This window comes from Pelodiscus sinensis, chromosome 2 (assembly GCF_049634645.1).
Source record: "Pelodiscus sinensis isolate JC-2024 chromosome 2, ASM4963464v1, whole genome shotgun sequence".
In the NCBI taxonomy this organism is placed as follows: Eukaryota; Metazoa; Chordata; order Testudines; family Trionychidae; genus Pelodiscus; species Pelodiscus sinensis.
Window position 1 is genome coordinate 46,535,159 of NC_134712.1, and position 13,569 is coordinate 46,548,727.

The 13,569-nt window shown below is 42.8% G+C and overlaps 1 protein-coding gene across 12 annotated transcripts in view; it reads right to left on the minus strand.

Moving 5' to 3' along the window:
• RALYL (RALY RNA binding protein like) overlaps nt 1–13,569 on the minus strand; it is a 566,823-nt gene that overhangs the window by 84,516 nt on the left and 468,738 nt on the right. For 9 of the 12 annotated variants that reach the window (XM_025179532.2, XM_075920455.1, XM_075920456.1 and 6 more), the window contains one exon: nt 3,772–3,867. The exons of the other annotated variants lie outside the window; for them this stretch is intronic. In XM_025179532.2, coding sequence (XP_025035317.1) covers nt 3,772–3,867 — 96 coding nt within the window. The remainder of the gene's footprint in view (nt 1–3,771; nt 3,868–13,569) is intronic. 12 annotated transcript variants of the gene reach the window in all.

The window sequence follows — 13,569 nt, forward strand, 5'->3', positions numbered from 1 at the left end:
TGCTGAAATAGACACAGTGAATTGCAGGTGGCCTACATCCCTGTTCTACCATCCCCATTGGAGAAATGGTCTGAGGTAAACAGGATGAAGTTTAATAAAGACAAATGCAAAGTGCTCCACTTAGCAAGGAACAATCAGTTTCACACATACAGAATGGGAAGTGACTGTCTAGGAAGGCGTACGGCAGAAAGGGATCTAGGGGTTATAGTGGACCACAAGCTGAATATGAGTCAGCAGTGTGATGCTGTTGCAAAAAAAGCAAACATGATTCTGGGATTCATTAAGAGGTGTGTTGTGAGCAAGACACGAGAAGTCATTCTTCCTCTCTACTTTGCGCTGGTTAGGCCTCAGTTGGAGTATTGTGTCCAGTTCTGGGCACCACATTTCAAGAAAGATGTGGAGAAATTGGAGAGGGTCCAGAGAAGAGCAACAAGAATGATTAAAGGTCTAGAGAATATGACCTATGAAGGAAGGCTGAAAGTATTGGGTTTGTTTAGTTTAGAAAAGAGGAGACTAAGGGGGGGACATGATAGCTGTTTTCAAGTATCTAAAAGGGTGTCATAAGGAGGAGGGAGAAAACTTGTTCATCTTGGCCTCTGAGGATAGAACAAGAAGCAATGGGCTTAAACTACAGCAAGGGAAGTTTAGGTTGGACATTAGGAAAAGGTTCCTAACTGTCAGGGTAGTCAAACACTGGAATAAATTTCCCAGCGAGGTTGTGGAATCCCCATCTCTGGAGATATCTAAGAGTAGGTTAGATAAATGTCTATCAGGGATGGTCTAGACAGTATTTGGTTCTGCCATGGGGGCAGGGGACTGGACTCAATGACCTCTCGAGGTCCCTTCCAGTCCTAGTATTCTATGATTCTATGATTCTATAGTGAGAGAATTGAAGAATCCTGTCCCTAGAAAGGTCAAGGCTAGATGCCTGAAACATAAGTGGGGTTCCCTGAAGGAGGCCATGAAAGGTTCAGTTACTTCAGGAACTGTGACAGATACACTCAATAACTAGTGACATACTGCATTGTCAAAATATGAATCATGTTTATTATGCTAAACCTTTGAATAATCTCACTTTGTAGGACTGAATAGCATAATACATACATTTTGATTCCAGTGGATATTTTTAAACTGTTAATTGCCCAGAAGTCCTGTCACTACATAACTCATCTTTACGAATCCACTTCCTACATCTGTTAGTAAATATTAATCTTTCATTATCCTTTTTATATTAAATTCACACTATTTTTTGACCAAACATCCCCAAGACTTTCCTTTACAAGCCAGAGATGTTGGCTTTTGTGTAATGTTAAAGAGGGTTTTATTCTGGAGAAATGAATGTCTTTGTCTTAGTAGGCCCATACTTTATTATCCTCCCTGTTTTATGCAGAACTTTAACTGAACCTAGTGTGTTATCAACAAACCAAATTTTAGCTGAACTTTAATATGCTATTAAATGATGGACTGTCTATCATTTTGTGATCAAATGCACCCCTAAATTCAAACCCTACACTCTGCTATAAACATATTTGTACTAAATATACGTTCTGATGTATTATTTAAACACTAATAACTTTCAGTCAATAGTATCTTGGTGACGTACAGACAACCCCCTAACCTCAAACAAATCCAGGAACCCACCCTTGCAATCAGCCCTGGTGCCAATTCTGCCCACACATCTATACCAGCAATTTAATCACTGAACCCAACCACATCAGACACTACATCGGGGGGTTCATTTAACTGCATATCCAGTAATGTGATCTATGCCATCAAATGTCAGCAATGCCCCACTGCAATGTATATTGGCCAAAATGGGCAGTCTCTATGGGAAAGAATTAACACACAGAAATCAGATATCCAAAAAGGCAATATACAAAAACCTGTTGGAGACCACTTTAATCTGCCTGGACATTCATTAATGGACCTCTAAATCACCGTTTTGTTTCAGGCCAATTCCACAAGCCAAATACACAAAGAATGGCTGGAACTTAACTTCATTCACAAGTTTAATTCTTATGAAAATGGCATGAACCGGGATATCGGCTGGCTCATACACTATCTTCCACATCCTAATGACTTATCCAACCAACCTAACAATGGAGATGCTAATTGTTCTTATCAGCCTCTTGTAACTATTTGAAATATCTACTCAGTGTCTCTCTTTTTCCACCCCTCCTTTTTTCTCTCTTTTTTCTTTTTTTCTCCTCCCCCCCTCTCTCCTTTACTTATTTATTCTTGGATCTGAACTTCTAATATTCCTGTCATCTGAAGAAGTGGACTGTGCCCACAAAAGCTCATGATACCATCTACATGTTTTGTTAGTCTTTAAGGTGCTACTAGACTATTTGTTGTATTTTAAGTTTTACCTGTCAAGTAGCCATTCTTTGACAAAGAAGGTGCGGCAGGAAGAAACAGATCTGCACCTTAGCAAACCATAGCACTACAGCTCTTTCTCCTTTAGACTCCATAACTCCAACCTCACAGCTGGAATGAAGTTTATCTAGGAGTAAACTTCAGAAAAGTGAAGTTCAAAGCAGGACTGGACTATAAAGCGAGATGCAATTCTCTCGCCTCTCATTCAGACTATGTCTAGGATGCACAGCTTTTCCGGGTTACAGTTTCCGAAAAAGTGGATGTATTCTTTCGGCATCCCTGTATTCCTCTCGGTGAGAGGAATAAGGGATGTTCTGAAAGAAGAGTTTTTTCCGAAATTTGGCCCTGTGTAGAAGGGCCACATTTTGGAAAAGTCTCCTTCAGAAAAAAAGCAGAAAAAGATACATAAATTGTGGTACTCAATGAGGAGTAATGGTAGTTCGAATTAGGAGCTTTAATTCGAACTACCTAGCCCGTGACACGTGTAGCCGCGAGCAGGTAGTTTGAACTACAGGACATTTAAAAATGGCAGTGCCTGGGAAAATGCAAATGAAGCCTGAGATATTTAAATCCCGGGCTTCATTTGCAAGTTCGAATGACTACACTGGCCACCCTAGTTCGAACTAGGGTGGCTAGTGTAGACATACTCTAGGGGTGTTAACAGCATGTTGAAAGACTATTTGTGAGAGGCCCCAGTGGGAGCTATTACAGCAAAGCATGGGAGGCACTCCAGTTTGTAGGGTCATGGTGACACATCCCTTCACTGTTCTGGACTACCCCTTGGAATGTAACATTTGTTTTATACTAAAGTCTTGGCATTTAGGGAAATGTCAGAAAGTACCTGCTTGAAACCTATAATGGGGGAGATGTTTTCTGTAATTAATAAAATATAAATGATTTTAGCTTAATAGGAATTTATTTAACTGATAGTTCTATGATAATGACTTGGTTTTAGATATCCTTGAATTGATAAAATAGTGGATGGTTCAACAGATGCCATTAGCTCATCAGTTGTATAAACCAGAGATCAGAAAAAGTAATCTGTGTAAAACATTTCATTTGTGAATACCTCTCCTGCTTTTAACATCTGCATTTCCACATCAAAAGTTATGTATGGGACACATCCATCACACTTAATTAGGCTCCTTAACACAGGTGCTGCAATTGACAGGTACTTCTTCAGCTGTTATCTATATCTTTTGGTTTCTGTTATTTCCACTCCAATTCATCTGGTGAAGTGGGTTTTACCTAAAAAAGCTCACGATTCTATATATTTGGTTAGTCTCTGAGGTGCCACAGGACTACTCATTGTTTTTAAAGTTACAGACTAACACAGCTACCCCTCTAGAAGATGAATCACCACGGATTTACCCAGGACAAATCATGCCAAACTACCTTGATTTCCTTCTTTGGCAGGGTGACTGATTTGGTGGATGGGCGACTGCGGTCGGCATAATGTAACTAGATTTCAGCATGGCTTTTGACACAATCCTGCAAGACATTAAGTAAACTGGAGAAATGCAAGCATTAAAGAATTACCGTTTCTCAATTATGTAGACACATAATAGGTTAAATAATTGCAAACAAAGAATAGCTATTAATGGAATGATCTCAGATTGGACGGAGATCTCAGGTGAGCAATGGTGCCAGTAGAATTAATTTCTTACTGCTATGGTGGGGCATCAGCGAATAGGGGAGGCACAATATCTCACCACATGGCCCTTCAAATGACTCTGCCCCACCCCCAGGCTGGGCCTGTTTGCTACCCACAATCCATCCCACATTACCTGGGGATTTGGGGGGAGGGGGCGGCGGAGATTTCGGAACTGCAGCAGCAAAGGGTGCTCCAACATTTCCATTCAACTGTGTCTGCCTGGGGTCTGTACAGCAGCCCTGCTGGAGGACAGGCCTGGGGACAGTATAGCCCTTCCAGAGAAATTGCCAATGTTCTGCTCCTTTCCTCCTAGGGCTCTCTTGGGAAGCACAGTAGAGAAGCACATGGGGCCACTGAGCATCCCCGCATTGGCATCTTATCCAGCAGTAGCTGTACCACCCTGAATACCACCCCCAGCCCTGTCCTCTGGTGGGGCTGCAGTAAACACAAAGGAGACATCAACTGCATGGAAGTGCTAGGGCAGGTCCCAGCTCCTTCACTTGCCATCTCTGAGCCCTGTGGTGACTTCTGAGCTTCTGAGGGTCATACCTCCCAGTATAAATAGTGCTCACGCAGATGAGTAGTATAGGGCAGTAATCAGCGAGCCAAATGATCCTTGACAATCCCTCCTTAATGTCTTGGATACAGGTTCCTGGTAGGCAGCATATCTCTTGGGATGCCATGTCAGAGTGACAGACAGGGGCTCCCTCTCCCTCTCCCTCTGAAAAGAGTCTCTCGCCACCACTACCTTTTGTTTCCTTCTGCAGACCTCCCAGTCTTGGGGGTACATGGATTCTCCTCCTCCATTTTAGGGGGTGATTCATCGTACCTTGTTGCCAGGGCAGTGTAATGGTTCTCTATCGCCATGGCATGTGGGATGGGAGTAGGAGTGGATCACTGCCTGCTGCCAGAAGAAACCAGCTGCCAGTATCCCTCCTGTAACAGAGCCATCTCCTCCTCCCCCGGTGATGTGCCAGCCGTCCTCTGTAGCTGGATAGCTTGCTCTACAGGCAAGAGCTATAATCCAGTTTCACATTTCTGCAGACTTTTGTAGTCCCCTTGAATTGTACCCTTCCCTGAATTACAGCCTAGTATACAATTAGGAAATGTTATTATTATGGGGGATCCAGTGTCTAATTATGGATCATAAATCTGTGCTCAGAAGCAAATCACTCCTTTGCATCCGTGATTGCCTGTTGAACTGCACCACTGAAGGCCTCATAAATTTTATTTTTTCTAATTTTAGGACAAGGAGTCAATGTATGTTTCATGCTAGTGTAACCCACGCTAGCACAAGCATTCACTGTTTTGTTCCAAGGTCCATTGTTTTGGCCCTATTTTTAAAGGATCCTATAATGTAAGTATGATTAATCTACTGTAAATACAGTTTCAAGCAGCATACTCTTGCTACAACTAATAGAAATTCATGACAGGAGGATGAATACCTGCTTCTAATTTTGCTGTATATATATTGTAGATTCTACTTTTCCATTCAACCTAGCAAAAGCATAGCAGAGCTACTGAAGGAGCCAACTTTACTTCTTGAATTTGATGAGTAAGTCTATGTCTGCACTGCCAGGAAAAGGTGGAAAAAGATATGCAAATTGCAAGTTGCAATTTGCAAATCTTTTTCAGCTTTTTTCCCAAAAGAGGGCCCGTCTACAGAGGGCCAAATTTCGGAAAAATCTCCTCTTTCGGAACATCCCTTATTCCTCTCTCTAAGAGGAATACTGGGATGCCGAATGAACACGTCCACTTTTTTGGGAACTGTTCCAAAAAAGCAGACACATTCCTTGGACGCAGTAGAGCTTTTCCGGGATACCTCTAGTATCCTGGAAAAGCTCTGCTGTCTAGACATAGCGTAGGTTCCAGTTTCTCTTTTTTATTTATTTTTTAATTTCTTGAGAGGGTTGTGAGAAACCAGGAAGTAAAAATAATTGGCATTTTTATAATGGAAATATACTCTCTCAGACTACTTCTCCAATATCACTAAATGAAATAATTTATATACAATATTAGCTCATTTTTGGGCTCTGATTCTGTAAAAATGTCACATGTAGAAACTCCAGTTGTAATCAATATGAATTCCATGTATATAGGACTTATAGGGTTGGGCTTTTTTACTGACTTGCAAGGAAAAGATCGATTGCCTGTCTAGCTATATGACTACTGTATATGGATGGAAATTTAAGGACATCATTTATGTGTAACTCACTTTTCCAAATACATTAGGCCTTTCTAAAATTTTTGGATTAGAAGCCAAAGAAGACTCCTTGGAAACTTCCTTCAGTCTCATTATTAGCACAGATTTGAAAAAGATGGCAGCCAGATGTGCTTTTAGTGGAATCAGAATTTTTTCTGTTCCATTGAGATACAAACAACCAGAGAGATCAAAAAATTATGATTTGTAATTTCTTAGCTGTTTTTAAGCAGGTGCTGTATTCCACTTTAGAATCAGCAGGAGACAAAAAGGGAGACCTACTAGGTTATAAATTGAAGAACGCAGCTGGAGAAGGAAAAATTATAGGTAAATAGGATGCATGCTTTCATAAAACATCCTTAGAAACTACCTACTCTCCCAGCATGTGTGTGACATGGAGGCCAGGTGCTAGGATGTTGTGGAGAAAAATTCTAGCCTTCTTCTGCAAGCGGGGAAAAAAACATCACCTATCTGGGTGGAGGAGCAGAACTATTTTGACTCAGATAGGAGGGTCTTAATAGCTCTGTTTCAGCAGAACTAAATGGTAGAGACTTCCCCTTACCCCCAGAAGGTGTGTAGAAACCTAGTCCTGTTTCAAGGAGTTGTGGAGTAAGTTGCTTTTGAAGCTCAATAAATGGAAACAGGGGAGCTGTATAAGAATGTAATGTGCACACAGTCCATTGTAAAGAAATGGAGAACCACACCTTACTAGGGCTACATCTACTCTGCAGAGTTTTTGTGCAAAAATCACCATTTTTGCACAAAAAATTGCAGAGCGGTCACACTACAAGTGCATTCTTGCACAAGAAAAAGTACAGTAAATCATAAGAACACAGGGGTTTTGTGCAAGAGTTATTCCTTTCTAAGAGGAATAAACCTTTTTGTGCAAGAGCTCTTACGCAAAAAGGCACGTGTGGACAGGCAACAGGGGTTTCTTGCACAAGAAATGGCCATCTTGTGCTAAAATGGCTAAAATGGCCATCAGAGCTTTCTTGTGCAAGAGAGCATCCACACTGCCATGGACGCTCTTGCACAAAAGCACATGGTGGTGTGGATGTGCTCTTGCACAAGAACTTTTTGTGCAAGAACTCTTGCGCGGAAGCCTGCAGTGTAGACGTAGCCAAAGGGTGATATCTAATTCTAGTTCTAGGGATGTGCTGTCTGTCCAGGCACAAAGCATCATCGTTTCACACTGTGCATATGAGAGCTGATCAGGTAGGTCTGTGTTTAGGAAGTGAGCTGCACAACCTGAGCCTCTGAAGGGGCTGGTTGTTTGCATGGGGTCTGAGCTTCGAGTGCTCACTGTGTAGCCTGAGTTGGTAGTACGAGGTTCTCCACCTTCAAGTGAACAATTTGATCTTGCAGGCCCAAGGGGAGCTGCTGGTTGGAGAGTGCCTCACCCCTTCCATCATCTGTGAAGAGGTTGCAAGATTTGGAGATTGGAGGCGAACGTGTTCTGAGGAAACTGTCACAAGGGAGACATGGAAGGTCAGACCTACTGGTTGGAGCAGGAGTCTCACTGAGTCAGGTACCAGGAGGTCAGAATCTAAGACAAAGCCAATGAGCATATCAAGAGTCAGGCAGTATCAGGTTGTCAGGAGACTGGGATTAGGTGGCAGATTACAGACAGCAATGAAATAGTGAAATCAAGGACAAACCAGGATCAGAAGCCTGAGTCTAAGGCAGGACTGGACAATAATTTTTGATGGGTGGGGGTGGGAGGGAAGATTTTGATAAGACATCCAGAGTTGACTTTTCCATTGGGGAGGAAGGCACTTTGATCAAAGTTAGGTGCAGAAGGGAGCTTAGGGTAAAGGACTGCTGCTCCATGTTGCAGGAGCAGACAGGTCAGATTAAAAGGCTTGGTGGGACAGATCTGGTCCACAAGTCAGATCTTATCCACCCCTCGTTTAGTGTCTACTGGAAGCTAGGTCTGGAGCAGAGGCAGGCACTGTGTAGTTGCTCAGATAACAAATCTTCACAGATATTTAGGTTAAGTACTGGTACCAGGCAATCAATTTGGATGCGAGGGGTTGTCCTGTGAGTCTTGCTGGGTGGTACTTCCTATGGAGCCCAGCCAAAATCTCCCATGGTCATTTGGAAGCAGCAGTGGCCTAAAATCTCCATAATCCCAGATCCCAGCACTGGAGGTTCTAATACACTTTGATTGCCTAGGCCTATGTCAAACAGTTTAGCATCCTCTTCAATCCTATTGTGTGGTGTTCATAATTGGTCACCATGCCTCCACTCATTCCTCCTTCCCCGGTAGCTGTGCACTACAGTTCTCATAGCCTAGCTATGTGGTTTCCTGCAAGCAGAATAGGCTGATGTGTCTTTGGACCATTATCTTGACCAGTTCCATGACTTTATCTGGTAAGGACGACACAGAGTACTATCTTACAAAGAACTGATAGACATTCTTATCAATAAACTAGGGAAATACAACCTATATGGAGCTACTATAGGAGGGTGCATAACTCGCTGGATAACTGTTCTCAGAGAGTAGTTATTAATGGTTATGCTGGAAGGGCATAACAAGTTGGGTTCCACAGGGGTTTTGAAACTAGTTCTGTACAATATCTTCATCAACGATTTAGATGATGGCACAGAGAGTATGCTTATCAAGTTTTCAGATGATACCAAGCTGGGTGGGGTTGTAAGTGCTTTGGAGGATAGGGTCATAATTCAAAATGATCAAGCCAAACTGGAGAAATGGTCTGAGTTAAATAGGATGAAGTCTAATATGAACAAATGCAAAGTACACTTAGGAAGGAACAATCAGTTTCATGCACACAAAATGGGAAGTGACTATCTTGGTGGAGTACTGCAGAAAGGGATCATAGGGTTATAGTGGACCACAAGCTAAATATGAGCCAACAGTGTGACAATGTTGAAAAAAAAAGCAAATATGATTCTGGCATACATTAACAAGAATGTTGTTAGCAAGACACAAGAAGTCATTCTTCCGCTCTACTCTGCACTGATTAGGCCTCAGTTGGAGAAAGATGTGGAGAAATTGGAGAGAGTCTAGAGAAGAGCAACAAAAATGATTAAAGGTCTAGAAAACATGACCTGTGAGGGAAGACTGAAAGAATTGGGTTTGTTTAATTAGGAATAGAAAAGACAAAGAGGGGTCATGATATTAGCTTTCAAGTAATTTCAGCAAGAGAGGTTTAGGGTGGATATTAGGGAAAACTTCCTAATTTTTAGGGTGATTAAACACAGGAATAAATTGCCTAGAGTGGTTGTGGAATCTCCATCATTGAAGATATTTAAGAGCAGGTTAGATAGACAACCAATAGGGATGATCTAGGTGGTGCTTGGTCCTGCCATGAGGAAAGGGGACTAGATTTGTTGACCTGTCAAGGTCCCTTCCAGTTCTAGTATTCTATGACTCTATGATTATGTACTAACCACTGTTAACCTGAGTAGAGGGTCCCCATATACTTCAACCAAAACACACTAGTTTGGATAAAACAATAAACTAGAAAAGGGATGGATTTTAAGTGATATATAAGTGATAAGGAATAAAAAGTCAGAATGGGTCACAGATGAATTAAAAAGATAAAACCATAACATCATTCTTAAACTTTTCCAACACAAATAAAATTTGAAGCAATTAGCTTTCTTATCCCATAAGATACTATATACTGTTCTCAGTTCATAGTCTGGATTTCCTTTCAGCCTGGGAACAATACCCTTATTTCAATGCTTTTTACTTACTCGTTGATGCAATGATCAAAGCAACATAAGACGGAGAAGAGAGGGTGGCCAAAGGTCCTTTCCCCCTTAGTCTTATGTCCTGTTCCTTTTTACTAGAAAACTCCTTCCTGAATTATGGTTAGGAAGCTACCTGGCAAATGTGAGCTGCTAATTGTTCCTCAAAGGAATTGTAAGTTTAATACTCCTCTCCTGGTGAATGTTCAATTAAATAGGTAATAGCTTTTTAGTAGACCCCTGTAAATCCATTGATATCTGCTTTATATCCGCAGCTTATTTTTGCAGCTATAGATGCAGATACAAATTTTGTATCTGTGCCTGGTCCTACTTTTTTGTACCTAACTGGTTTTCCACTTGTCCTTAAAAAAATGATCTGAGGGCTCTACCCAGACTGTTATTTCAGTAACAGTCATAAATAAAATCTCATAGGTCCAGATACAACACTGATACACACATTTTAACGGGACAACGATATTCAGTAGATTATGAGTTTTCAAATGATACTCGCAATGCATATATAGTACAAAATACAGCCATATAAAAAGCAATGAATATGAAGAACAGAGTGTCATATGGGTACAGCGTATCACAGGTATACTAAGCCATAAAGTTGGGTCTCAGGAGTGCATATGAAGCGTCTACATGTCTTTCCACAGTCACCAAGTACTCTAAAAGTTTTCTCCCCCCTCAAAAGTATTGAACTGGAATTTTCCTTCTCCCAAGTTTCTTACCATTTCTAGAGGTCTGTACCTGGCCTGAAATTATTTTCACTAACTGCCAGCAGGGTTACAGAATATTGTTAATATACAACCAATGATACATTAAAGAAAGAATTATCTAGAATTCTGCAACTTTCAAATGGAAAAGAAATTCTAGTTTTGCGCTGATCTGCCATTATCCTTTCTATACAGTGGAGTGACCTTTGGAATTTTTCACAGTAACAGAAATGCTCGCTATGCCTTTCATGCTTTCTCCTGAAATGAACAAAAATCCCCAGATTCTTCAGAACAACAATGGATAGCTCTGACAATTGGAAGGCAAAACACAACAAAACAAACTCCGTAACAGCTATCTGAAAATGAATCTGAGGAGATGGCAAGAACAGAAGGAATATAAGCAGTTGTTTAAGCCTGATATACAGTATAAAGTTTCAAAACCAAAAGGAATTATGATGGAAAATATATTCCAATCAACCCTGACCGTTTTGTCAAATAAAAATAAATAAAACTTCAATATAAAAATATAAACATGTAAGAGAGTATCCTGAGCACAGTACATAGCAACGGACACCCACCAGTAACGCAACTAAATGTGGGTGTTTAAAATAGACTGATTTAATCTTGTTCTTGAGAATATCTGTTAAACAGTTATGGGATTTAATACATTGTAATGCACTTGCTATTTTATGTGGATAATTGATACCATGCTAAATCAAGTGTCCTAAATATACCTCACAATTCATAACAACTGGATTACTTAGAAAAGTCATTGTATATTTAGGAAGTTGATGGGAAGTTGCTAAATAATCTTATGATAGTCAACAGATGCCAATAGGTAGATTTTTCAAGTTAGAAAGAGAGTGGAAAAACTGGCAGTCTGACTCTGAGAGGAACCTTTCATATGAGTGCAGTGTGTTATTACATCAAGCAGTACTGTAAGTACCATAAGAATGTGGTGTGGCAGACAGGCCAGCTAAGGAGGCAAAGAAAGCTTATGGCCTCAAAGTGATAGATCTTACTGATTAGTAAAGGCCTCATTTCCTCATTATCTATGTCAGTTGGGGTATGTCTACACTACAATGTTAGTTCGAACTAACGGACGTTAGTTCGAATTAACATTCATAGCCGCTACACTAGCGCTCCGCTAGTTCGAATTTTAATCGAACTAGCGGAAAGCTTAGTTCGAACTAGGAAAACCTCATTTTACGAGGATTAAGCCTAGTTCGAACTTACTAGTTCGAATTAAGGGGTGTGTAGCCCCTTAATTCGAACTAGTGGGAGGCTAGCCCTCCCCAGGTTTCCCTGGTGGCCACTCTGGCCAACACCAGGGAAACTCTATGCCCCCCTCCCGGCCCCGGACCCCTTAAAGGGGCACGGGCTGGCTACGGTGCCCGTGCCAGGTGCAAGCCTGCCAGCACCCAGCCAGCAGACCCTGCACCTGGCACGGCACAGAGCCACCCACCCGATGACCCCCAGACTACCCCCTCTTCCCGGGACCAGGCTGGCAGCTCCCGGGAGCTTGCCCTGGACCGCAAGAGGCGGGCACCTTCCTGGGCTAGTGTGGACATCGTGGACCTCGTCCACGATCTCCGCACTAGGCACAGGAAAGTGGCCGTCTAGGGCAGGAGAGCTGCCAGCCCGGCCACCCAGGAGCAGGTGTGCACGAAAATCAAGGGGGTCCACTGAGACCCCCGACCCTGAGCCCTGAGCTTACAATGGCCGTCCTGGGTCAGACCAAAGGTCCATCTAGCCCAGTAGCCTGTCTGCCGACAGCGGCCAACCCTAGGGACCCTGGAGGGGATGGACCGGAGACAGTGACCAAGCCATTTGTCTCGTGCCATCCCTCTCCAGCCTTCCACAAACCTTGGGCAGGGACACCACTCCTACCCCCTGGCTAAGACTACTCCATGGACCCAACCTCCATGACTTGATCTCACTTCCCTTTAAACTGTTCTAGTTGTAGCCTTCACAGCCTCCTGCAGCAAGGAGTTCCACAGGTTAACTATTTGCTTTGTGAAGAACAACAACTTTCTCTTACTAGTTTGAAGCCTGCTACCCAGTCCTTTCCTTTGGTGTCCTCTAGTCCTTCTTTATGGGAACTCATGAAGAACTTTTCTGAATGCACCCTCTCACCCAATCCCTGCTTTTAGAGATCTCTATCCTGTCCCCCCTCCGTCTCCTCTTTTCTAAGCTGAACAGTCCCAGTCTCTGTAGCCTCTCTTCATCTGGGACCTGTTCCCAACCCCTGATCATGTTAGTTGCCCTCCCCTCTCCCAGCCTTTCTCTTCCCCTCTCCCACCTCCTTTTCCCAGTCTCCCCCAGTTTTGTTCAATACAGACAGAGTCAATGTTGGAAGAAACGTTATCTTTATTTTGTACATCAATAAGAAGGGGGGCTAGGGAAGGGTAAGTGGAAGGAGGTGAGGGAGGAATGGGGTACGAGCCCCCGATGGGGAGGACTGGGCTGGCTCTGAGGGCTTCTGGGGGTGGAAGCTCTCCTGAAGCCCCCCGATTGCCCCCTCTCCCCACATGGCAGCCTGTGGCAAGTGCAGCCGGGCTGATGGCCAAGTGGTGTGATGTGCCCAGTGTGGGTACTCTGGGCAATCCAAGCCAGGACTGCTTTGCAAGCGGGGCACCCCTTAGAACTGTCTGTCCGGGGTGGGGGTCGGGACCCTTTAAGCGCAGCCCTCGGCTAGCCTGAGACAGCATCTCCACGCTCTAAGTCCTCCTCTGATGCCCTGCCGGCACTGCTTCCGGCCATCCTTAAGCCCTGTTCAGAGTCCACTCAATGTGGACTTGCTAGTTCGAATTAGCAAAACGCTAATTCGAACTAGTTTTTAGTTCTAGACGCGTTAGTTCGAATTAGCTTAGTTCGAATTAACTAATTCGAACTAAGTTAGT